The sequence below is a fragment of the Aegilops tauschii genome, chromosome 5 (genome assembly GCF_002575655.3).
Source record: "Aegilops tauschii subsp. strangulata cultivar AL8/78 chromosome 5, Aet v6.0, whole genome shotgun sequence".
NCBI classification, from domain to species: Eukaryota; Viridiplantae; Streptophyta; class Magnoliopsida; order Poales; family Poaceae; genus Aegilops; species Aegilops tauschii.
Genome location: NC_053039.3, coordinates 500,467,015 through 500,490,796, shown reverse-complemented (window position 1 = coordinate 500,490,796; position 23,782 = coordinate 500,467,015). Strand labels below are relative to the sequence as shown.

The following is a 23,782-nucleotide window of genomic DNA, read 5'->3' as shown; positions in this document are numbered from 1 at the left end:
ACTTGACACTTTACAAATAAAGTACACTCTCCCATAGTGTTGTATTTTATAGCAAAATTTAAATATAAGAAATGAAGCTTCATTGTACTTTCTTGCATTACCTATTCTTCCTAGCAAGTAATATCATAAGCACAATAGTGATCACGTAGTAGGAATATGACCATAGAATAATGGGAAAGATATATGTATAATCAAAGTTCATCGAATTCTGGAGTAGCAAGTGTACTGTACAAAATATAGGAAGAAGTACATTTGTTTGAATCCAAAGTGGACTAGAAACAACAGTTCATGGAGATAGATCAAGCATGTCAAACTCAAGTTATCTTAATAATCAGTTACGTCAAATAATTACATTTGGTGATCATTGAGGTTCTTGGTATTGATTTTGTAGACAATTCCAATGGAATACGAACAGTGGACTGGACCATATAGCGTCTTCGGTACCAAAGTACACCGGGAGATGGTTGTGGGCGATATAGTGAAAAGCGGCTTTGTGACTTGGATGTGTCGATGCGCAAAAAACGCGTTTAGTTGGGTTTTGACTTTCTCTTGCGAGAAGCTAGTCATCAAGCCCAATTTAGTGACGCCTTCATGTTGAGGTTAAGCATCTCCCTTGCATCTCTGACATACATGATACCCCTGCTATGCTACTGTTCCCGACATCTCTCGTTCCGCATACACGTTGTAACATATGTTTGATTCTTCTCTCACCCTCCCCTCAATTTGATCATCTCAACACTACCTATCCCGTACCTCTTTTCACCCAGAAGGTGGCCTTTCTCTCAACCACCGGTGAGCATTCAATTCTCGCTCCGGTCGAAGGCACATGAGTGTGTGAACAGGCAATAAGTGAAGTAGTAAACGTTAATATTTGAAGACGGTACAAGTATATGGATCCTATTACACGAACTCGAGTTCGTGCTTAGATGATGGTACTGATAGGACCGTGCCTCTACTCTTTCAACCAATTGAGCTCCCTTGGTAATTAAGCTTAACTCCAGCTCTTGGAAAAATTATGAGTTCTTTTTGCGGGAACAAAAATCACAAGTTGCTTGTACACCTACACTAAACTAGTCATACATAACACGTGTTCCCAACATTTTTTTAGAACACAGTACAGACGCAAGCACCTCCGAGAGACTGAGCCGGCATATCATCTTGAAATTTACGAAGTCACCGTAGGCACCTCGTCATCGACGGAGTCTCCTCCCACTGAATGCGCATCGCCGGAAATCCTGAAATAAATCCAGAAATAAATGCGAGCACCAGGACTTGAACTCTGATGGGCTGGGGATACCGCAGTCCCTCTACCATCCAACCACAAGTTGGTTCGCTAACATGTGCTCCCCTGTGATAGCATTGCGATAGCAAACAATGCCTAAACATATGCCTGCAATCCAATTAAATCGTCGTTTTCAAATCAGCGAACGTTTTACTTTTCTTTTTTTTGAACTTGTGGCACAGTTTATTCAAAAACGTTTTACTTGTTTTATTTAGCAGCAAGAGAATCAATGCTGACCAACTGCCAACAATCAAAGGCGATTTGCTCAACGCAGCGAGGCCAATCAAAATATCCTGCGCGGGCCACGCCCGCCCCTCGTGCTCCATGCGGGCGCTTGTTTTACTTTACTTACCCCGACGAACCACGCCCCGTCACGGCGGCATCCCCTTACGCGCGGGCCCGCGAGGAGCACCCCTCCCCCGCGGCCCCACCAGTAAGCGAGCCCCACGCGCGCACAAACCCGTGCACCTCGCAGAGGGGGCGCCCACCCACCAGTCGCCGCAGCTCGGAGACCCCACCCCACGGTCCTCTCCGCCCGTCTAAATAATTCTGCTGCGGCGACTGCGATTCCCCCCAACCCCCCAGACCCACCGCCACCCACCAAAACACGGACTCCTCTCGCTCGCTCGCTCGCCGCCGCCGGCTGCTGCTCCGCGCGGCCGTCGCCGGGCGTGCTTCAGTCAGCTCGCGCCCCTCCTCGGTACGATCTCTCTCCGGCGGCTCTCGAGCTCTATGCGCCCCGACTTTTCCGCAGGCCGTTTTTCGCAGCGGCGATGCGCAATCTGAAGAAGCGGCTTTCCGTTTATAGTTAATTTTTACCCCTTGAAAGCGATAGAGCGGCTTTGCTGGACGGAAAGGCGGGTCGATTTGTTCTTTAGGATAAGAAAAAAAAAACTTTAGAGTACCTATACTTAGCCTGGTTAGTTATTTTTTTTTTCTGACTGGATTAGCAGATGGGTTCTGAACATGCTTCTGTTGTGGGTACACAAGAGATGGATGGCCTTCTCTGCCGATTTCGCCCTCGTTCCCTTCGCTTGCTTCGGCAATAAATCCAACGAGTTCTTAGTTTGATCGATGTTTGAACGATATAGTACTGGTTTTTATCTGGTTAGATTCGGTTGAACGGGACGGTTATGTTGTTGTTTGCAGTGATTTTGGTGGTACATAACTGAATGCCGATTTCAATGTTGATCCATAAAGTATATATTTGGACAATAATTGCTCAAAAAGTGTTTGTCAAGTCATATATTATGCCTGAATGGGGTACCTCTGGTATACCAGATTGTTCATTTATGATGAAAGCGTTGGTCAGAAATGAATGATGAAAGGCTGGTCCATGAATGAATGCCTATTGATTGTTAAACAGCCATCCGACTCAGCTTGCCAGTCAGCCTGAGAGTCCACCTAGCAAACAGTAATAACATAAGCATGTACTACACGCTTTAGGCCGAAAGGTTGAATGTATACTTCTAAACTTCCAGTAAATAAAGTATGTCAAAGCAAAGTGCATTGGCCCAATTTCTTATATCAGACTAAATATTCTACTTTATCATGTTTTTTCTGCCCTGCTTCCCTGTATATGCTCTTGGTCTGCCCTATACATGTCTTGGATATCAATGGATATCATATTGTTTGACATACCACCCTACTCCACAGTGAGCTCGAAATACCTCAAGATGTCGGAGCATTCTGAGAGCAAGGCTGAAAAGCTCATGGGCAACATCATGGATACTATTGCTGACAGGCTCCCCAAGCAGAAGTCTGACAATATCATGAGCAACATCATGGATACCATTTCTGACAAGCTCCCTAAGCAGAGGTCTGGCCGTTTCGATCCAGGCTCAGTCGCTGATGTGAAGAACAAGATGTTTGGTCGTCAGAGGTCCCTCCATGGAGTTTTGGGTGGCGGAAAGTGTACGTCATCTGCTCATGTATTTACTTGCGTTTTCTTCTTGTGGGCATTTCTGAGGCTTTTCTTTTTATCATTGTAGCTGCTGATGTGTTGTTATGGAGGAACAAGAAGATATCTTCCAGTGTTTTGGGTCTCGCAACAGCTATCTGGGTTTTCTTCGAGTGGCTTGATTACCACTTCTTGACAATCATTTCATTTGCCCTTGTTATTGGAATGGTGGTTCAGTTTGTTTGGTCCAACTTCTCAAGGTATGGAATTTTTGAAGTGTATGCACAGTGTGCGTCCTTTTCAGCAACATAGCAATAATAATAATAGAAAATGCCTTTTCTACACGTAGGTCTTCTGAAATACCCCGGGTTAAGTTGCCAGAGGACCTGTTTGTGAACATTGCTGTTGCCATCGGTGCCCAAGTAAACAAGTTCCTTGGTTTCCTTCAAGATGTGTCTTGTGAAAGAAACTTGAAGCATTTTGTATTGGTACGTAGAGCTTTACTGTGTTCTTTTTGTATTCCGTCATTGTGATCATTACGTCAAATAGGAAAGTATAAAGAAAATCATTCCTGTATGTGGAAATACTGTGTTTGTTCATCATCAGGAAATGTTTTGATGTCACGCAATGTTTTATTTCAGGCAATTGTTGGATTGTGGGCTGCTTCTGTAGCTGGGAGCTGGTTCAACTTCCTGACTGTCATTTACATTGGTAAGACCGTAAGAAGCTGTGGCCTCTCATTTCTCTGACATTTTTTGCCACCAAGAAATAACATACTGTTCCTGTTTCGCGAATGCATGTATTAACTTGTATTAATGAAAGCATTTTCTGATCACCTGGAACAGGGTTTGTCTGCGCGCACACGCTCCCTGTGCTGTACGAGAAGTACGAGGACCAGGTCGACGACTTCCTCTACAGCATCCTGGGCCTGCTCCGAGAGCAGTACCAGAAACTCGACAGCGGCGTCCTGAGCAGGATACCCTCCAAGAGGAACAAGAAGAGCGAGTAGATTGATTAGATCAGATGGACACTCATGATTTATCGAGTGAAATCCCAGCTATTATTTATTCTGCCTAGTTTGTGTGCTGCAGACCTGTAGTGTGTCTCAACTGTCATGTGAGAGAATGTGTGCTCAAGTGCTTCCTGAACGGAACGCTGGTTTAAATTCAACCGCGACGCATGCGTCTGTTGTCCCATTTATTATTAGTGGGATGCTGCTCAACAAACTGGTGAGACCAGAAGTTGTATGCATATATTGGAAATTGAGCTGAAATCCGCTGTGCTTTGTCAAAAACCATGTTCCCGCGAGGAACCAGGATTCTTCACTAACATGTCCAAATTTGAGATTGTGATTTTATTTTTCTGTGATTACGATCCACATTCATGCTGTTCGTGCCCAAATTTCTTGCATGGTGTCGAAAATCTGGTCAAAGGGTGCAGATTACGCACCAGATTTGGGAGTCAGAAGCAAGTTGTTAGTTTTCAGGTGGTGTTGCGGTTGCACGCCTCCGGCATGCACCTTGAGCTACTGAAAAAAACCATGAGATGATTGATAAAATCGGAGTGCAGGGCAGCTCACCATGATCCAACCGACCCCCAGCTCCAAGCTACGAGCTAGCTCGCTATAAAATCTGTACTGCCTCGTCTCCCACTCACCACCTCGCCGGCAAGAACAGCCAAGGAGCCAGAGAGCAGAGCGAGCCATGGAGCAGAGCAAGCCGTCCGTCTTCCTCGGCCTCCTCGTGCTCCTGGCCTGCGCCGGGTCGGGGCACGGCATGCGCCTCCTCCACGACATCGACGACAACGTCGGCGACGAGGAGTACGCCCGGGAGTTCGCGTTCGGCTCCATGGCGGCCGCGGAGACCGAGACCGCGCCGCAGGGCGCGTCCTTGGACGACTACGAGGACGAGATCAGCCGGGTGGAGTTCGAGCCGGGGCGCGGCGCGTCCTACGACGCCACGGTCGCCGCAGCCGCGCCCGGGCCTGCCCCGGGGCCAGCGACGGCGGGGAGCGACGCGGCCGCCGCAAGGACAGGCGCCAGCAGCATGAAGTGGTGGCTGCCGCCGTCCACGATGCCGTCCTTCCCGCTGTTCCCGAACCCCGGCGGCATGCCCGGGATGCCGATTCCTGCCATGCCCGTGCCTTTGCCCGCCCTCCCCGGGATGCCCGCCATGCCCATGCCGGGGGGCATGCCACTCCCTATGCCAGGAGGCATCCCGGGCGGCGGCATGCCTATGCCTATGCCAGGAGGCATCCCAGGGGGCGGCATGCCGTTCAACTTCAAGCCGGAGGGATGGGGCGGGGGCGCCGGCGCGGTGCCATCGCCGCCCAGCCGTGCGCAGCCGACGCCTCCTGCCGCCAGCGCGAGCGACGGCGCCACCGACAGCAGCGGCGACAACCCCAACCCCAACGGGGCCATCCACTGACAAGCAAGGAAGGAGAAACAGTGGCATCAATTACCTGACCTAGGTGCCACGGCCTAGAGTATAAGCCCAGAATCTTTTTACTAGTAGTAGTTGTTACTAGCACCAGCACTGCTGCACTGCCATTGCTCTAAAAATTGCTCCAAACAGAAGCAGCAAAATTCCAAATGATGAACAATTATTTCTATGCGCCGTGTTATTGGCATGGCACGACCGCCTCCTAGAGAGTCTACTCTAGGCAGATCATTTTGCCTTTGCCTAAGTGGAACACCATCCATGGATCTCAAAAGTGTCCACATATCAGCTGTAGAGATCGTCACGAATCGAAGTGTTCTCCTTATCACTGACCCAACGACTCGCAAACTCTTCACAATCAGTACCCAAAATTCATGATGCACACGAAACAACCCAGACTGCTCAGTAACAAATATAAGATGTCCCTCAAAACAAAAACAAAAAAGCCACCACAACTGAGTCACAGCACATCACAGTAACAAAACAATTGTCAATACACCAACAGCACCACATTCCAGTATATGAGCGCTTGTGTCTGTACTGATGTTAAAAAAAAAACCCGTTCTCAGTTCGCACAATTCAATATTCCAGTAGCTACGATTCGAGATCCAGGTCTCCCCGAGATATTCTACTCCGCTCTTACAAGTTTTGGTGTGTTTGTTCACTCATCTCATTTCAGTCTGTATGCAGTTCATACTAAAACGTTCAAAACATCTTATATTTATGAACGAAGGGAGTACTACACAAAAATGTATATCCTAAACCTCACTAATCTCCCCTCTTTACTTTCAATGTATATAAATTCAATTCTATAGGATTAGTCCGTAGGTGCATCAAAACTCTTCCGCTCATCGGACCATCTCCTTTTCTAGTTCAGCACAAGCCAAATGTGTTTTGGTGCTCGAGCTCCATGGAGCACTTTAAAAGAGAAAACAAAAGAAATGTTTCAAAGCTCAAAACATTCTAAGAATACATTGACACGTGAGCTACACAAAATTTCATACGGATGTATATACTAAATATATGCAAAATTTCGTTAAAAAACACATTGACACATGAGCTACACAAAAAAATGATAAATTGGTGATTTTGAAAGAGTGAACAATGTGTTTACTGTTTATACTAATAGAACAAATATTTTCACTTTTTTTGTAGCTCACGTGAACCCAAGCACTAAAACACCGGACAAGCTGCATATTCACAGGGGCTACAGGATTAAAAAAAACATATGCATAAAAGAAAAGACAACAAAAAAATGCAGGATATACAGATTCAGAAAGAAAAAAATGGCCATAGTAACCAGACTTAAACCATGTCATCTCAACAATCATCTCGGGTCAGCTAATATCAAGGACTAACAACAATACTAAAACAAAATACTCGTAACACACATTGCTCCAAAAATTTCGCACTAATAATGTCTGAATAGATAAGCTGCCTCAATACAGATGCAGAAGTCTGTAGGCAGGTTTTACGACCTAAAAAGACGGTACCGCACTATTTACAGCTCAACCTAACAAGTTGGTCACCAGTTGGCTTAACACAGCTGCTGCGATCATCAGGTGCACCAAAAATCCTTAAAAAGGACCAGTTACCAAGAATGAGTAGCCTTCTGCGTTATTCACTCGGGGTTGACCTTTTGCTTCTTCGAGTGCTCCTTGTTTTTCTTGGCTTCGCGGCGCTCCCGCTTCAGGCCCTTTATGTCGCTTGTTAAGGTCAATTTCGAAACCTTTCGGTCAGAAAACCATGAATCGGATTAGTGTGGCAAATAGGTTATATTTAAGCTTCACAGCTGCTAGTGAAACAGTTCCGAGACACAAACCTCCTGGTCTGGAATGTAGATCCTGCCCTCCTTGCCATCAATTGGATTATTCGTCACATTTTTCACCTGCAAATGTGTTAAATGTAGTTCTGAATTCATACTGGCATACAAGTCATTGGTGTCAAAATTAGGGCAGGAAGTATAGTTGTTTATGGCTAATGGCGCCATTTTGCAACCTAACCACAGCAGGATAACAATATCCGATGAACAAAAGACAGCTGTTCCATTGGATTTACCTTCTTAGCATGACCAGGAGCCTTCATAGCTTCCTTCTGTAAACTTTCAGACGGACGTTGGTGCCGCCTAACTACCAGGTCCATTGAAGGCCCAACTTCAACCAGCTCCATTCTAGGAATAGATGTGCCTGATCTTTTTAGGCGGAGAGCACAGTGCATCATGTAGACAGTAGTAGGGGGAATTGCTGTGCACACGAATATCCGATCTACACCAGCGAGGTTCAGGTTCTCTACCACCTATACCAACAATAAGTTACGGAATTAAAGCTCAAGTGATTCTCTATGCCCTACGTTCCAACTTGTCTATAAAGATGCACACCTCTCCCTTGAAATGATCAAGCAGCATTTCCTTCAAATGCTTCAGCTCATCGACACTCTCAAAGTGCTCCCCAATGAAGGCAAAGAAAGGCTTTGTCCCAAGTTTAGGCGCCAACTTTTTATCATATGCATAGGATTCTATGGATTCTATGGATTTGTAGTTCTCAACTCCTACTTCAACAAGGTCGTATATGTGGTGATCGTAAGTCCTTCCCAGAACAAGATTGTTGGGCCTCTCCTTTGAGTGAGAACCATACTGCAAAAACATAAATAGTTGCAGTTAAAAATAATAGAGAATAATATTCTCTACATTTAATATACAAAGAACAATGAAAAGGTTCACTATAACAGACATGGAAAAGGTTTCAGATAATTTCCATACGGGTGCTCAGAAAGTCATTGCCTAGGTCACTAAGGGCCAGTTCTTTTGGTGGCTTCTAGAATAAGCTGCAATAAGCTGCCCCTACCTAGCTTATTCTAGAAGCCCAAACAAATTTATTTTTTTAGAAGCGTAGTAGTTAAGACTTGACTAGTAGGCTTCTAAAAAGAAAATTTTGGTTGGGCTTCTAGAATAAGCTGGGTAGGGGGCAGCTTATTCTGGAAGCCCAAAAAAGCTAGCAAAAGAACTGGCCCTAAATCTACTTCTGAGAACATCATCAGTTTAGTATCTTTTTTCTCAAGGGAATAACAAGTCCCATTCTCACCACATACACAATGGGAACTGATATAACTTACCACTAAGAGGCTGCAGTCAGATTTAAGGGAGAAGAACTCCAGTGAAGTTTCACCCCCACTCTCAAATGGCCTGATGTTGTCGTTCTTCTTGGTGTACTTTACAGCATGATCACGCTTCAGGTGAAAAAAATCTGCCAGCACATCGTTCAAAACTGCGCTAGTCTTTGTACCATGGAGAATAAGCATCTTCTTGCCATTCTCAACCTGGAACAAGCATTAGAGCAACAGTCATGATAGAGGAATCGAAAAGAAACACATACATACTGTTTCTAGTTTCTTGTCATGGAAGATTATAAAGCAGCAGAGCCTTCCAATAGTAACTAATGTCAAGATTTGCAAGTGGTTATCTGCACAAAGCATATAATATGTGCCAGAAAATCTGGTTATGGGAATTGAAAAGAAACACATACATACTATTTCTAGTTTCTTGTCATGGAAGATTATAAAGCAGCAGAGCCTTCCAATAGCAACTAATGTTTAGATTTGCAAGTGGTTATCTGCACAAAGCATATAACATGTGCCAGAAAATCTGGCCAAACCTTTTGCGTGTAACTCGGCCCCAAAGTACACTGATGCAGCACACTAGTTGAAACTAATTTGGGAAATTGCTGGAAGATACCAGTTTTCGCTTGGCCACGGACACACAAGATAATGATGATTTACTCTTATTGTAGGGGTGCCGCGTTTATAATAATTCAGCGGAGACGGTGTGTTTCTGGTACTGCAAATTAAACTGAAGGAAATTTTGCAACAGCTGAAACAGAAAAAGGGTCAAAGAGAAAGAAAGCTTACAAGCTTGGGTGCGTGCTTGAGGAGCTCGCGCTTGGCGCGCATGTTCCTGGGAACCCTGATCGCCACCATCTTGCTCATCTGACGGCCCAACAGCTGAAAAAAGCATTTCAAGGAAGAGAAACAAGTTGCTTTTAAACCATCCATCCATGTCAGATGTAATAAATTAGCGTGTAGTAGATGATAGATGATGACACAGAACGCTGCTGAATCTTGGCGAGGAACTAATCAAAGAAGCTGTACTACTAGTAAGGAAATTATGTCTTACTCCCTCCGTCACAAAATAAGTGACTCAACTTTGTACTAGCTTTAGTACAAAGTTAGTACAAAGTTGAGTCACTTATTTTGGGACGGAGGGAGAACATGTCTGTGATAACAAGTGTGAATCTGAGCATGCCTGGATTTCTTAAAAAAGTTGCAGAACGAAGCATGCATAATAATAACAACAAACAAGCCCACCAATAATATTTCAAACAGATGCCAAAATATTATGCTATGAATGCTTCCATCCATGGCAAGCTCCAGGATGGATGGTAGAGAGTAAAATACAGTGGCTGAACCTTCCACAGGAAAGCAACAGCGTCCACGGACATGGCATAAAAGAAACTCGCAATAGATAGAATTCTGAATGCATCTTATCTTATTTCATAATAACACGAAGATATTACAGAATAAAACAGTGCAAGCACGGTGTTGTTTCTACATCATCAATTTTCCAGGTGCAGTTGCGGCTCTGCTTTTTTATGGCAGTAGCACTGGCTATTGCAGGAAGACGATACCCATGGAGTTAAGGTAAAAGGGGGAGCACAGATGAGGAACAAACCAAGCGAAAATCGCGGCGGTCTCGCTCTCCGGTTTGCCGCGGCGGCGGCGGCGGCGGCGGCGTGTGGAAGATGCCGGTCTCGGAAGACGACGGTTGGCGGCGAGGGCTCTCACGGTCTCACCTCCCACATAACCCTAGCCGGATGGGCCTTCTGCGCCGTGCGCGCATGGGCCGGCCTATACTCTTTTCACCCGTTTTTTTTTTGTTTCTTCATCTTTTCTATTTATTATTCTTTCTTTTTCTCAAAACAAATTTATTATTCTTTCTTCTGCTCAATTTTTTTATTCTTTCTTTTTCACCTTTTTTTTCGTTTTTTACTTTTCCCCAAAATTTCTCCGTGTTACTCCGTTTATGTTTTTTATATACATAAACATTTGTTACTCACGCATGAATATTTTTCAAAACGCATGGACTTTCTTTTCTAACACGTGAATATCTTTTTGTGGACATGAGCTTTTTAAAAATATACATTCACATTTAAAAAAATGCATGAGCTTTTAAAAACATATGAACATTCTTTTACATATACGGACGTTTTCCATCGAGGTATCTTTGGCGGATGCTTCGTCTTTCACAAGTCAATCAATTCAACATTTTGGTACCAGTAGCAGAAATCCGAGAATGAAATCTCCACACTGCATACAAGGCGTAATGAGAATGAAACCGGGGGCAATAATCACATAGCCGATGCTACTGAATGAGTATTTACTAGCCTAACCAAGTCGCTGCTTGTCATCATGCCAGTTGGATGATGCCTACAAGTAATTTGGAACGGAGGGTACCAAACTGGACAGATAAACCCTACTCCCTCTGATCCAAAATAAGTGTCGCGGTTTTGAACTGGGTTTAGTTCAAAACTGCGACACTTTTTATGGATTGGAGGTAGTACAAATCTTTTTATTTTACCAGGGGATAAATCCGACAAATCTACTTCGCAGTTGACCAGAACACGCTCCGTAGAAGATCAACTTCCGCACCGACAGAACCTGCGCCGGTAAAGTCACTCTGCAGCTGGTCAGCAACCCGAATGAGAGCTCAGATAACTGGGAAACAGTCACTTGTCAAATAAAATTTGTACCACTGGTTGATGATACAAAAGCCATTAAAGTTATACAACCCCACAAAGTTTTGTATTGCTAAACATGAACATCAAATTCATCACTGCCGAACCTATGTCGAACCTCCAAAGTGGAATCAAACCGGCAGCAAAATCAGAAAAAGTTCAAAACAGGAAAAAATAAACTTTGCTTCATGGGCATATGAGGGGTTCATTGAGTTGAAAGCAGATGCATCTGCCTTCTGGCTCAAAGGCACGTGTTCTAGAAATGTATAAGAAATAGTCGTTTACTAATTCACGAGTTTAGATCAACCAAATCCATGTAGTTAGAAGCCTTGAGCAAGGGATTATACATCCTATTATAAAGACACTTCTCCTTCGGGCCAAAATGGACACTGCTTTTCTGAACTCACTACAGCATTAAGCTATGACAGCTGCCAAAAGGTCCTCTGGAAGGCGAAATTGACTCTGAAATGCCGGTTCTTCATTTGGCTTGCCCCTTCAGCAACGCTGTTGGACTGCCAACAGGCAACAGCCTCGAGCACCACTACCTCAAAATCTGGGCACATGTCCTCTACTGTCGCAGCATTAGGAGATAGCCGAGCATTTTTCTGTGTGATGCCCCTAGATCTGCCAGATTTGGCTGAGCAATCCTCACTGGGCTGGCCATTGCAGCAAGACTGTGATCTCGTGACACTATGCAGCAGTGGTGGCTATCAAGGAAGAAGCAGGAATACAAGGACCAGCACAGGAATTTATGTGTGGAGCAAGACAAACAGCAGCGCTTTCTAAGGCGAGAGTACCAAGATCAAAGTGGAGGCAGAGAGATGGCGGCCTACTTTCAACAATAGGTTGCGTGAACCGCAGTGAGAATCCTCACTTGTAATTTGGTTATTCACAAATGGTCGTAAAGGGGGCATTTCGTAACAAAAACAAAAGGTACCAGTTATGATCCCTCAACTGAAAATACAAAGATAAGCTTACATTACCTGCTCAACCAATGTATCACAATGCAGTCACCTTATGCATTGCATTACACAGAAGTTTGGCTTCATCAGGTCCACCACCAATGCCCATGTCTACAAGCATAAGCCAAAGAACCAAAGATACGATGGGATAACAACGAGATATTTAGATAAGCCAAAACTGAGAGGGGAAAAACGCATGTTTCAACATTGGAATAGATAAACAAAAGCACATCTACTGCTTTGCATAGAATATTTCTGAGGATGGTATATACACTCAGTAAAATGGAATGGCATGCACATAATATTAGCTGATCCGAATGAAGAAGTGATCTAGAATTATTTCCGTGTTATCTGAAGTAGATAAAATATAATATATTCAAAACAATAAATTTTAAGAACAAAGAAATAATGACAATTCATATTTGAATAACTCTAGCTTGAAAAGATAAAACAAACTCAATTCATTTATCCTCTGGTACAAGTAGACTCTGACACTTGCGAGTCTTCAACAAGTGATAAAAATGAACTATTATCTCGTACAGATCAAATCAAGCCTTTATTATGGATTTAAGTTAGCAAGATTAAAATAAATAAACATTGGGTCAAAGGATGTAACTAGTTTTAAGCCATTAAATGTATATTGAGCTACCATTTGGACATTTCAGCTTTCCAATTTCCAGCTGTTTTCCATCTCAATGCGGTAAACACAATCACTGGCATTATACGTCTTTTGCATAACACAATAGAAAGGTAGCAGTGAAATTTAGCTTTGTTTTATCTTTACATTCATGGTTTTAATCTATATTTTTTTTCCATCTAATAAACTTACATAAGATGCTTGCTACCTCTGACTTCAATCACAGAGTTTGAAAATCATAAAAGTAATATCATAAGCAGCATGGCAATATGTTCAATAGCACATTTAGCGGCAAAAGGAACTATTGACACATATTTAATTTATATTATTATTAGTCTAATAACACCAAAGGGTGTGAAAAGCTTTCCATCAATCAATTGTAGAAAAGTACTTGGTTATTACCTGCAGTATAAACACTTGTGAATGGATGAACCAAGAAGTAAGATGCCTGTATGGGGGGCTTGCTGAACTTCAATGACTCAAGCTGGACAATGAAAATACTGAATACTGTCCTTAGGAACACCACATTATTGACCTCGCAATACCCCAGCATCATTGGACTCATTCCCCTCTTGTCCAGGGAAAGAAGCTGATCCAATTCAATAGTTTTCCCCAGCACCCATGAAACAACACCGTCACGGTCGATCTCCCTTTTCCACAACTGGATGTTGAAGTCCAACAGCTCAAGGATGCCAAGCCCGCCACCGTCCACGGGCATAGCCCGGAAGGAGCGGCTGCCATCGCTGCACTTATCCAGTGGCAGCGGTATCGCAGCTAGGCGTTGTGTGCCCAAATCAAACTGAAGGATGGCAGCGGTATCCCCATTTAGCGACCAGTAGAGGGAATTCCCAACCAGGGTACTGGAGACACGCATAGAAACCGTGGTGCGAACGTTGCTCGGCGAATCCACGGATACCCAAATTGGATCACCCCATTTGCTGGTCTCCGACGAGTAAACGCAGGCGAACAGCCGCTTGTTTGGCCTGTCGATGCCTGCCAAGACCACCTGGAACCGGAATGGGCGGTCGTCGAGGATCCCGGCGGTGCGAAGAACCGCGCCGTTTAAGATCTCGACGACCTGGCGCTCGTCGATCACCGGAGGGACGACGAAGCGGTGCTGGTCGCCGGTGACGGGGTCCCACACCAGGACCTCGATCTCGGCACTCCCCGCGTCGACGAGGAGCACGAGGCCGTCGCGGCAGCCGAGGATCGTGCGGCCGTCGCCGTTGCGGAAGTCCAAGGAGAAGCGGCTGACCGGGACGCGGTTGGGGGGATCCAGGATGGGGGTGAAGAAGAGGCTGCTGGGGGAGTCTGGGGAGGGCTCGCGGGTGACCTCCTCGAAGAAGCCGATCAGGGGAGGGGGGCTGCGGAGGTGGTGGGCGCGGAAGCGGCGGACGAAGCGGCGGTCGGAGACGAGGCAGCGCCAGCGCTTGCAGACGAGGGAGGCGCGCGGGAGGGCGGACGGCAGCGGGGCTAGGCGGACGAGGATTTCTGGGAGGAGGTTCTCGTCCTCCAGCGGGGCCGCCACCGTCGGCATCGGCGCCGGCGAGATGGGGAGGCCGCCGCAGGTCATCTCGCCCAAAAAACTCCTCCGGAAAACCGACCGAGCTTTGTTTTAGCTTTTTTTTAGCAGAGGTTTCGTTTTAGAAGAACCGATCAAGCCGGCCGTGGGCCCACCAACCAGTAACTGGATCAGAACGCCCTGCGTGCAAAACCACGGTGCTGTATCTAATCTTTGAGCGTTTTTTGTCCGTTTTTTTTTTTGAAGTCATGGTGAACGTTCAAAAATAGTATTTAATGTAATGTTTGAAATATATTTTTCATTCGTGATTTTTTTTTTAAAATACATAAAAATCTATATTATAGTGCATTAACATTTTTTGAAGGCACACTGATTTAAAAAAAATAAGTAACATAATGTTTGAACTATATTTCACATTCATGGATTTAATAAAATGCATGGAAATCCTCTATGTGCGAATGTATTTATATCACAATTTTTTTTTGCCTAATTTTACTTCTAAAATCCGTCACACGCAGCTACATATGTGGAGCGAACTTATAGTAAACTGGCTAGTGCAACAATAGAAGTGTTTATTGGGTCGGCCCAACATACATGCAACTAAGGCGACACAAGCTTCTCGCTGCAGGCAGATAGGTGGACGTGCCTGTGTCCATCACCCTAGCAGTGCCGTCCTTTGGATCATATAATTTAATTTAACCGCAAGTTAAGCCTACACCCCAGCTGGCAATGAAGTCAGAATGTAGCCGCTTTTCGGAATCCTAACCCCAATCATAGTGGTTTTATGTAAATGCACTCTATCTTCTGGGGTAGTGTTGGATGTCGTGGCATTATTTAGTGCGTTCAGCAATATTTGAGGAATGGAATCTTGCTCCGCTTTGGATCATAACACTTTAATTTTGGACCCCGATAATTCCCGAACGCTCGGATTTTAAGAATGTCATCCCAAACATTTTTTATGGCAACTTTAGTTGACATGAGGTGGCAACTTTAGTTATTAAAGCATGGCAATTCTGGCCCAGTTCGTCTTTTGTCCAGAAAAATGCCTAAACTTACCACCTCATATCAACTAAAGTTGTCATAAAAATGTTCGGGTTGCCATGCTTAAATTTTGATCGATTAGAATTTATCATTCCTGTTAATTTAACCACAAACTAAGCCCATTCCCACAACACAAATGATGCAAATTCCAATTTTGTTATATGGTGTAATATCATTCTCTACTAGTTAAACTTTACACGTTGGCATCGGAATCCCAAGCTTGGAATTTAGCATTACTAATCAGCTTTTGATCTTAAGAAAACACCATGCTTCTAAATTAAACAACAAAAAGGTCACGAGGCTAAAGGAAATATGCCCTAGAGGCAGTAATAAAGTTATTATTTTATTTCGTTATATCATGATAAATGTTTATTATTCATGCTAGAATTGTATTAACCGGAAACTTGATACATGTGTGAATACATAGACAAAACAAAGTGTCCCTAGTATGCCTCTACTAGACTAGCTCGTTAATCAAAGATGGTTAAGTTTCCTGACCATAGACATGTGTTGTCATTTGATGAACGAGGTCGCATCATTAGGAGAATGATGTGATGGACAAGACCCATCTGTTAGCTTAGCATAAATGATCATTTAGTTTTATTGCTATTGCTTTCTTCGTGACTTATACATGTTCCTCTGACTATGAGATTATGCAACTCCCGAATACCGGAGGAACTTCTTGTGTGCTATCAAACGTCACAGTGTAACTGGGTGATTATAAAGATGCTCTACAGGTGTCTCCGAAGGTGTTTGTTGGGTTGGCATAGATCAAGATTAGGATTTGTCACTCCGTGAATCGAAGAGGTATCTCTGGGCCCTCTCGGTAATGCACATCACTATAAGCCTTGCAAACAAAGTAAATAATGAGTTAGTTACAGGATGATGCATTACGGAACGAGTAAAGAGACTTGCCAGTAACTAGATTGAACTAGGTATGAGGATACCGACGATCGAATCTCGGGCAAGTAACATACCGATGACAAAGGGAACGACGTATGTTGTTATGCGGTTTGACCGATAAAGATCTTAGTAGAATATGTAGGAGCCAATATGAGCATCCAGGTTCCGCTATTGGTTATTGACCAGAGATGTGTCTCGGTCATGTCTACATAGTTCTCGAACCCGTAGGGTCCGCATGCTTAATGTTCGATGACGATTTGTATTATGAGTTATGTGATTTGATGACCGAAGTTTGTTCGGAGTCCCGGATGAGATCACGGACATGACGAGGAGTCTCAAAATGGTCGAGAGGTAAAGATTCATATATTGGAAGGCTATATTCGGACATCGGAAAGATTCCGAGTGATTCGGGTATTTTTCGAAGTATCGGGGAGTTACGGGAATTAGCCGGGAGAAGTAATGGGCCTTATTGGGCTTTAGTGGAGAGAGGCGAGAAGAGCCAAGAGGTGGCACGCGCCTCCCCCCTGCCCAAACCGAATTGGACAAGGAGTGGGGGCGCGGCCCCCCTTTTCTTTTCCCTCCCCCTCTCTCTTTCCTTCTCTCCTACTCCGAATATGAAAGAGAATCCTACCAGGACATGGGAGTCCTAGTAGGACTCCCTATGCTTGGCGCGCCCCCTAGGCCAGCCGCCTCCTGTTGGGGAACGCAGTAATTTCAAAAATATTCCTACGCACACGCAAGATCCATCTAAGTGATGCATAACAACGAGAGGGGAGAGTGTTGTCCACGTACCCTCGTAGACCGAAAGCGGAAGCGTTATGACAACGCGGTTGATGTAGTCATATGTCTTCACGATCCGACCAATCCTAGCACCGAAGGTACGGCACCTCCGCGATCTACACACGTTCAGCTCGGTGACGTCCCACGAACTCTAGATCCAGCTGAGGTCGAGGGAGAGTTTCATCGGCACGACGGTGCAGTGACGGTGATGATGACGTTACCGGCACAGGGCTTCGCCTAAGCACTACAACGATATGACCGAGGTGGAAATCTGTGGAGGGGGGCACTGCACACGCTAAGACAACTGTCAACTTGTGTGTTCTAGGGTGCCCCCCTGCCCCGTATATAAAGGAGCAAGGGGACACCGGTCGGCCCCTTAGGGCGCGCCCCCAAGAGGGGAATCCTACTAGGACTCCAAGTCCTAGTAGGAATCCACCAAGAGGGGGAGAGGGGGAAGGGAAGGAAAGGGGGGGCGCCGCCCCCTTCCCCTAGTCCAATTCGGACCCAAGGGGGGCGTGTGGCCAGCCCCTCCTGGCCCTTCCTCTCTTCCCACTAAGGCCCATAGAGGCCCATTAGTTCCCCCGGGGTTTCCGATAACCCCCCGGCACTCCGATATTTATCCGGTGACCCCCGGAACTCATCCGGTGTCCGAATAACATCGTCCAATATATCAATATTTATTTCTCGACCATTTTGAGACTCCTCGTCATGTTCGTGATCACATCCGGGACTCCAAACTACGTTCGGCACATCAAAACACATAAACTCATAATACCGATCGTCATCGAACGTTAAGCGTGCGGACCCTACGGGTTCGAGAACTATGTAGACATGACCGAGACTCATCTCCGGTCAGTAACCAATAGCGGAACCTGGATGCACATATTGGCTCCCACATATTCTATGAAGATCTTTATCGGTCTAACCGCATAACAAGATACGTTGTTCCCTTTGTCATCGGTATGTTACTTGCCCGAGATTCGATCGTCGGTATCATCATACCTAGTTCAATCTCGTTACCGGCAAGTCTCTTTACTCATTCCGTAATGCATCATCCCGCAACTAACTCATTAGTCACATTGCTTGCAAGGCTTATAGTGATGATCATTACCGAGAGGGCCCAGAGATACCTCTCTGATACTCGGAGTGACAAATCCTAATCTCGATCTATGCCAACTCAACCAACACCATCGGAGACACCTGTAGAGCATCTTTATAATCACCCAGTTACGTTCTGACGTTTGATAGCACACAAGGTGTTCCTCCAGTATTCGGGAGTTGCATAATCTCATAGTCAGAGGAACATGTATAAGTCATGAAAAAAGCAATAGCAATAAAACTAAACGATCATTATGATAATCTAACGGATGGGTCTTGTCCATCACATCATTCTCTAATGATGTGATCCCGCTCATCAAATGACAACACATGTCTATGGCTAGGAAACTTAACCATCTTTGATTAACGAGCTAGTCAAGTAGAGGCATACTAGGGACACTCTGTTTTGTCTATGTATTCACACATGTATCAAGTTTCCAGTTAATACAATTCTAGCATGAATAATAAACATTTATCATGATATAAGGAAATATAAATAACAACTCTATTATTGCCTCTAGGGCATATTTCCTTCAGACTCCCACTTGCACTAGAGTCAATAATCTAGTTCACATCGACATGTGATTTAACACCAATAGTTCACATCGTCATGTGATTTAACACTCTATAGTTCACATCGCCATGTGACCAATACCCAAAGGGTTTACTAGAGTCAATAATCTAGTTCACATCGCCATGTGATTAACACCTAAAGAGTACTAAGGTGTGATCATGTTTTGCTTGTGAGAGAAGTTTAGTCAACGGGTCTGCCACATTCAGATCCGTATGTATTTTGCAAATTTCTATGTCTGCAATGCTCTGCACGGAGCTACTTTAGCTAATTGCTCCCACTTTCAATATGTATCCGGATTGTGACTTAGAGTCATCCAGATCGGTGTCAAAGCTTGCATCGACGTAACTCTTTACCATGAACTCTTTATCACCTCCATAACCGAGAAATATTTCCTTAGTCCTCTAAGGATAATTTTGACCGATGTCCAGTGATCTACTCCTAGATCAAAATTGTACTCCCTTGTCAAACTCAGGGCGGGGTATACAATAGGTCTGGTACACAGCATGGCTTACTTTATAGAACCTATGGCTGAGGCATAGGGAAAGACTTTCATTCTCTCTCTATCTTCTGCCGTGGTCGAGCTTTGAGTCTTACTCAACTTCACACCTTGCAACATAGGCAAGAACTCTTTCTTTGACTGTTCCATTTTGAACTACTTCAAAAACTTGTCAAGGTATGTACTCATTGAAAAAACTTATCAAGCGTCTTGATCTATCTCTATAGATCTTGATGCTCAATATGTAAGCAGCTTCACCGAGGTCTTTCTTTGGAAAACTCCTTTCAAACACTTCTTTATGCTTTCCAGAAAATTCTACATCATTTCTGATCGACAATATGTCATTCACATATACTTATCAGAAAGGCTGTAGTGCTCCCACTCACTTTCTTATAAATACAGGCTTCACCGCAAGTCTGTATAAAACTATATGCTTTGATCAACTCATCAAAGCGTATATTCCAACTCTGAGATGCTTGCACCGGTCCATAGATGGATCGCTGGAGCTTTGCACACTTTGTTAGCACCTTTAGGATCGACAAAACCTTCTGGTTGCACCATATACAACTCTTCTTTAAGAAATCCATTAAGGAATGCAGGTTTGACATCCATTTGCCAAATTTCATAAAATGCGGCAATTGCTAACATGATTCGGACAGACTTTTAAGCATCGATACAAGTGAGAAAATCTCATCGTAATCAACACCTTGAACTTGTCGAAAACCTTTTTCGACAATTCGAGCTTTGTAGATAGTATCACTACTATCAGCGTCCGTCTTCCTCTTGAAGATCCATTTATTCTTAATGCCTTGCCGATCATCGAGCAAGTCCACCAAAGTCCACACTTTGTTCTCATATATGGATCATATCTCAGATTTCATGTCCTCAAGCCATTTCGCAGAATCTGGGCTCATCATCGCTTCCTCATAGTTCGTAGGTTCGTCATGGTCTAGTAACATGACTTCCAGAACAGGATTACCATACCACTCTGGTGCGGACCATACTCTGGTTGACCTACGAGGTTCGATAGTAACTTGATCTGAAGTTTCATGATTATCATCATGAGCTTCCTCACTAATTGGTGTAGGAATCACTGGAACTGTTTTCTGTGATGAACTACTTTCCAATTCGGGAGAAGGTACAATTACCTCTTCAAGTTCTACTTTCCTCCCACTCACTTCTTTCGAGAGAAACTCCTTCTCTAGAAAGTATCCATTTATAGCAACGAATATCTTGCCTTCGGATCTGTGATAGAAGGTGTACCCAATAGTTTCCTTTGGGTATCCCATGAAGACACATTTCTCCGATTTGGGTTCGAGCTTATCAGGTTGAAACTTTTTCACATAAGCATCGCCACCCCAAACTTTAAGAAACGACAGCTTAGGTTTCTTGCCAAACCACAGTTCATATGGTGTCGTCTCAACGGATTTAAATGGTGCCCTATTTAACGTGAATGCAGTTGTCTCTAATGCATACACCAAAACGATAGTGGTAAATCGGTAAGAGACATCATAGATCGCACCATATCTAATAAAGTATGGTTACGACGTTCGGACACACCATTTCGCTATGGTGTTCCAGGTGGCGTGAGTTGCGAAACTATTCCACATTGTTTCAAATGAATACCAAACTCATAACTCAAATATTCACCTCCACGATCAGATCATAGAAACTTTATTTTCTTGTTACGATGATTTTCCAATTCACTCTGAAATTCTTTGAACTTTTCAAATGTTTCAGACTTATGTTTCATCAAGTAGATATACCCATATCTGCTCAAATCATCTGTGAAGGTCAGAAAATAATGATACCCGCCGCGAGCCTCAACACTCATCGGACCACATACATCAATATGTATTATTTCCAATAATTCAGTTGCTTACTCCATTGTTCCAGAGAACGGAGTCTTAGTCATCTTGCCCATGAGGCATGGTTCGCAAGCATCAAGTGATTCATAATCAAGTGATTCCAAAATTCCATCAGCATGGAGTTTCTTCATGCACTTTACACCAATATGACCTAAACGGCAGTGCCACAAATAAGTTGCACTATCATTATTAACTTTGCATCTTTTGGCTTCAATATTTATGAATATGTGTATCACTACAATCGAGATTCAATAAACCATTTATATTGAGTGTATGACCATAGAAGGTTTTATTCATGTAAATAGAACAACAATTATTCTTTGACTTAAATGAATAACCGTATTGCAATAAACAAGATCCAATCATATTCATGCTCAACGCGAACACCAAATAACATTTATTTTAGGTTTAACACTAATCCCGAAGGTAAAGGGAGTGTGCGATGGTGATCTTATCAACCTTGGAATCACTTCCAACACACATCATCACCTCGCCCTTAACTAGTCTCTGTTTATTTTGCAACTCCCGTTTCGAGTTACTACTCTTAGCAACTGAACCAGTATCAAATACCGAGGGGTTGTTATCACTAGTGTAGAACTGGGCTACAGCACCGGTTCGTAAGGGCCTTTAGTGCCGGTTCTACAACCGGCACTAAAGGGTGGGGACTAAAGGCCCCCCTTTAGTACCGGTTATGCACGAACCGCCGCTAAAGGGCCACCACGTGGCACGAGCCGGCGCCGGGGACGGGGAGACCTTTAGTACCGGTTGGTAACATCAACCGGTACTAAAAGGTTAGGGGGGTTTTGGGTTTTTGGTTTCTTTTTCCTTTAATTTTGTGTTTTCCATTTAATTCTTTTTCGTTTGCTGGTATTTTACGATACTACATATTGTACACGTTATGCATATATATATATATAAATAGAATTTCTCGTAGAACCGATCATATATATATATAAATGAATAAAGGAGTTATTAATTAGTTGATATCAGGACATATATATAATGATTGAAATTACCTGTTGACTATCCCCTTCAGGATTGAGTACTCTTTAGGTTTTGTAAGCAGTGAGTCCAGTACTTCAACTTTTCCTTCTTTAACTTTAATGTCTACCAAGATCTAGTGGTACCTGCATGCGCACGTTTGCATGTATAAATTAAGAGGGCATGTGCATAACACTCATCAACTAACCCTAAACCCTATACACTTATTAACATCTAGCTAGTAACAAAAACAGAATTTGTATTACAAGACAGTGTGACTCACTTGAAGTTGTAAGGAAGTAGTATATCTGCGTTGGTATTGAGGCGCTTCAAGAACTCTAGCATGTTATTCTCTACTTCTTGTTTATAATGTTCATATGACCATGTCTCTTCATTAATGGTATTTGGGTCACTGAACCCAATGCCATAGCGTCCAGCTTTTCTCATTTCGGACATTTTCATCCTGCATAATACCACAGAAAAGAATATAGTGAGGATAATTACAGGTAATGATCAACGAGAGCACTACAACTAGCTTGAGACTTAAATTACAGAAAGAAATCATTTACAGACAATAGCAACTGACGATAGATTTGTCGAGTGCGTCATAATTGAATAACTGAAACAGTTCTGTATACTCAATAGACAGAGCTAGCTTATGGAAGTAATCTTCTTCCTTGACTTTCACCATGAGGGACTGTAGATTGTGGGTCTTGCAAATTTCCATGTACCATTGATGCAATTCATACATTCTCGTTGGGAGGTTCTTGACCTCCTCGGGCTCGACCAAAGGTTCGCCGCGGACATATTTTCGTTTTATTTCCTCCTCTCTAAGCGGAGACATGTGCTCGATCTCGAGGAGTTGTCCAACAGTCATACCGAGCATTTCAGCCTGCATTATATGCTCCTCGGTTATTACCAGATTGCCCAGCTGGGGAACGCTAACGGTTTGCCCACATATATATATAGGGCGCCGGTACTCTTATATGTTGTTGGCACAACAAGCGGGGGGATCGATTGCGCCACCTGTTCTCCCAGCTGGGGACGGTTTTCCCGCATTTTTTGCCAGCTGCTTGGCTCGAGCTCGAGCTCGACTCCTTCTGTACTCGTGCTCGATGTGCCTTCCTGATTTGGTGCTCATAGTCTGAGTCAACAGGCTTGGGAGTTGGTGGTCTAGCCATACGAATAAAGTGGTCAATCTTTTTCTCAGGCACTTTCTCCCTTGGCGGCGGTGCCGGTTTCGGTCCAAAATGGGCGTCCACTTGGGCCTTCACTATGGCTGCGTTTTGCTCCTCGGTCATGTCGTAAGGCCTCTGAGGAAGAGGAGCGAGGCTTGGACCATATTTATATCGCTTGCCTCCGCCTGTACCTCCTGTACTACCTCGACTCGTACCGCTATGCACCATAGCTGCGGCGGCTCTCTTCCCCGATTGCTGAGGCGGCGGAGACGGCCGACGTGGCTGAGTTGGAGCAGGAGGAGTGGCTTGACGCTGTGCCGGACTTGAAGCAGGAGG

General features: G+C 44.1%; 3 protein-coding genes across 10 annotated transcripts; 2 read left to right on the top strand and 1 right to left on the bottom strand.

The window, feature by feature from the left end:
* The first annotated feature begins 1,827 nt into the window (after positions 1 to 1,827).
* On the top strand, positions 1,828 to 4,476 carry LOC109763806 (reticulon-like protein B8). 2 transcript variants are annotated; one of them, XM_020322670.4, is made up of 6 exons: positions 1,828 to 1,982; positions 2,939 to 3,196; positions 3,274 to 3,442; positions 3,532 to 3,670; positions 3,824 to 3,893; positions 4,028 to 4,476. In XM_020322670.4, the coding sequence occupies exons 2-6, from the start codon at positions 2,959 to 2,961 to the stop codon at positions 4,189 to 4,191; spliced, it is 780 nt and encodes a 259-aa protein (XP_020178259.1). In that variant the 5' UTR covers positions 1,828 to 1,982; positions 2,939 to 2,958; the 3' UTR covers positions 4,192 to 4,476. The 2 variants fall into 2 exon arrangements, with proteins under 2 accessions (XP_020178259.1, XP_073354363.1); XM_073498262.1 differs by lacking the exon at positions 1,828 to 1,982 and having other exon boundaries at positions 2,884 to 3,196.
* Positions 4,477 to 4,788: 312 nt separating this feature from the next.
* Positions 4,789 to 5,792, top strand: LOC109763807 (uncharacterized). The gene has a single exon (XM_020322671.4). The coding sequence runs from the start codon at positions 4,886 to 4,888 to the stop codon at positions 5,606 to 5,608; it is 723 nt and encodes a 240-aa protein (XP_020178260.1). The 5' UTR covers positions 4,789 to 4,885; the 3' UTR covers positions 5,609 to 5,792.
* Positions 5,793 to 6,891: 1,099 nt separating this feature from the next.
* LOC109763799 (ribosome production factor 2 homolog) lies at positions 6,892 to 14,635 on the bottom strand. Of its 7 annotated transcripts, none has more exons than XM_073498261.1 (7): positions 12,390 to 12,479; positions 9,524 to 9,616; positions 8,732 to 8,935; positions 7,998 to 8,252; positions 7,679 to 7,915; positions 7,443 to 7,508; positions 6,892 to 7,349 (listed from the first exon to the last, which is right to left on the bottom strand). In XM_073498261.1, exons 2-7 carry the CDS (start codon positions 9,599 to 9,601, stop codon positions 7,242 to 7,244), a joined length of 948 nt encoding a protein of 315 aa, XP_073354362.1. In that variant the 5' UTR covers positions 9,602 to 9,616; positions 12,390 to 12,479; the 3' UTR covers positions 6,892 to 7,241. The 7 variants fall into 7 exon arrangements, 6 of the variants coding, with proteins under 6 accessions (XP_073354362.1, XP_020178251.1, XP_073354360.1 ...); XM_020322662.4 differs by lacking the exon at positions 12,390 to 12,479 and adding an exon at positions 10,344 to 10,516; XR_012183201.1 differs by lacking the exons at positions 6,892 to 7,349; positions 7,443 to 7,508; positions 7,679 to 7,915; positions 7,998 to 8,252 and adding an exon at positions 13,408 to 14,635 and having other exon boundaries at positions 8,744 to 8,935.
* Positions 14,636 to 23,782: the final 9,147 nt, after the last annotated feature.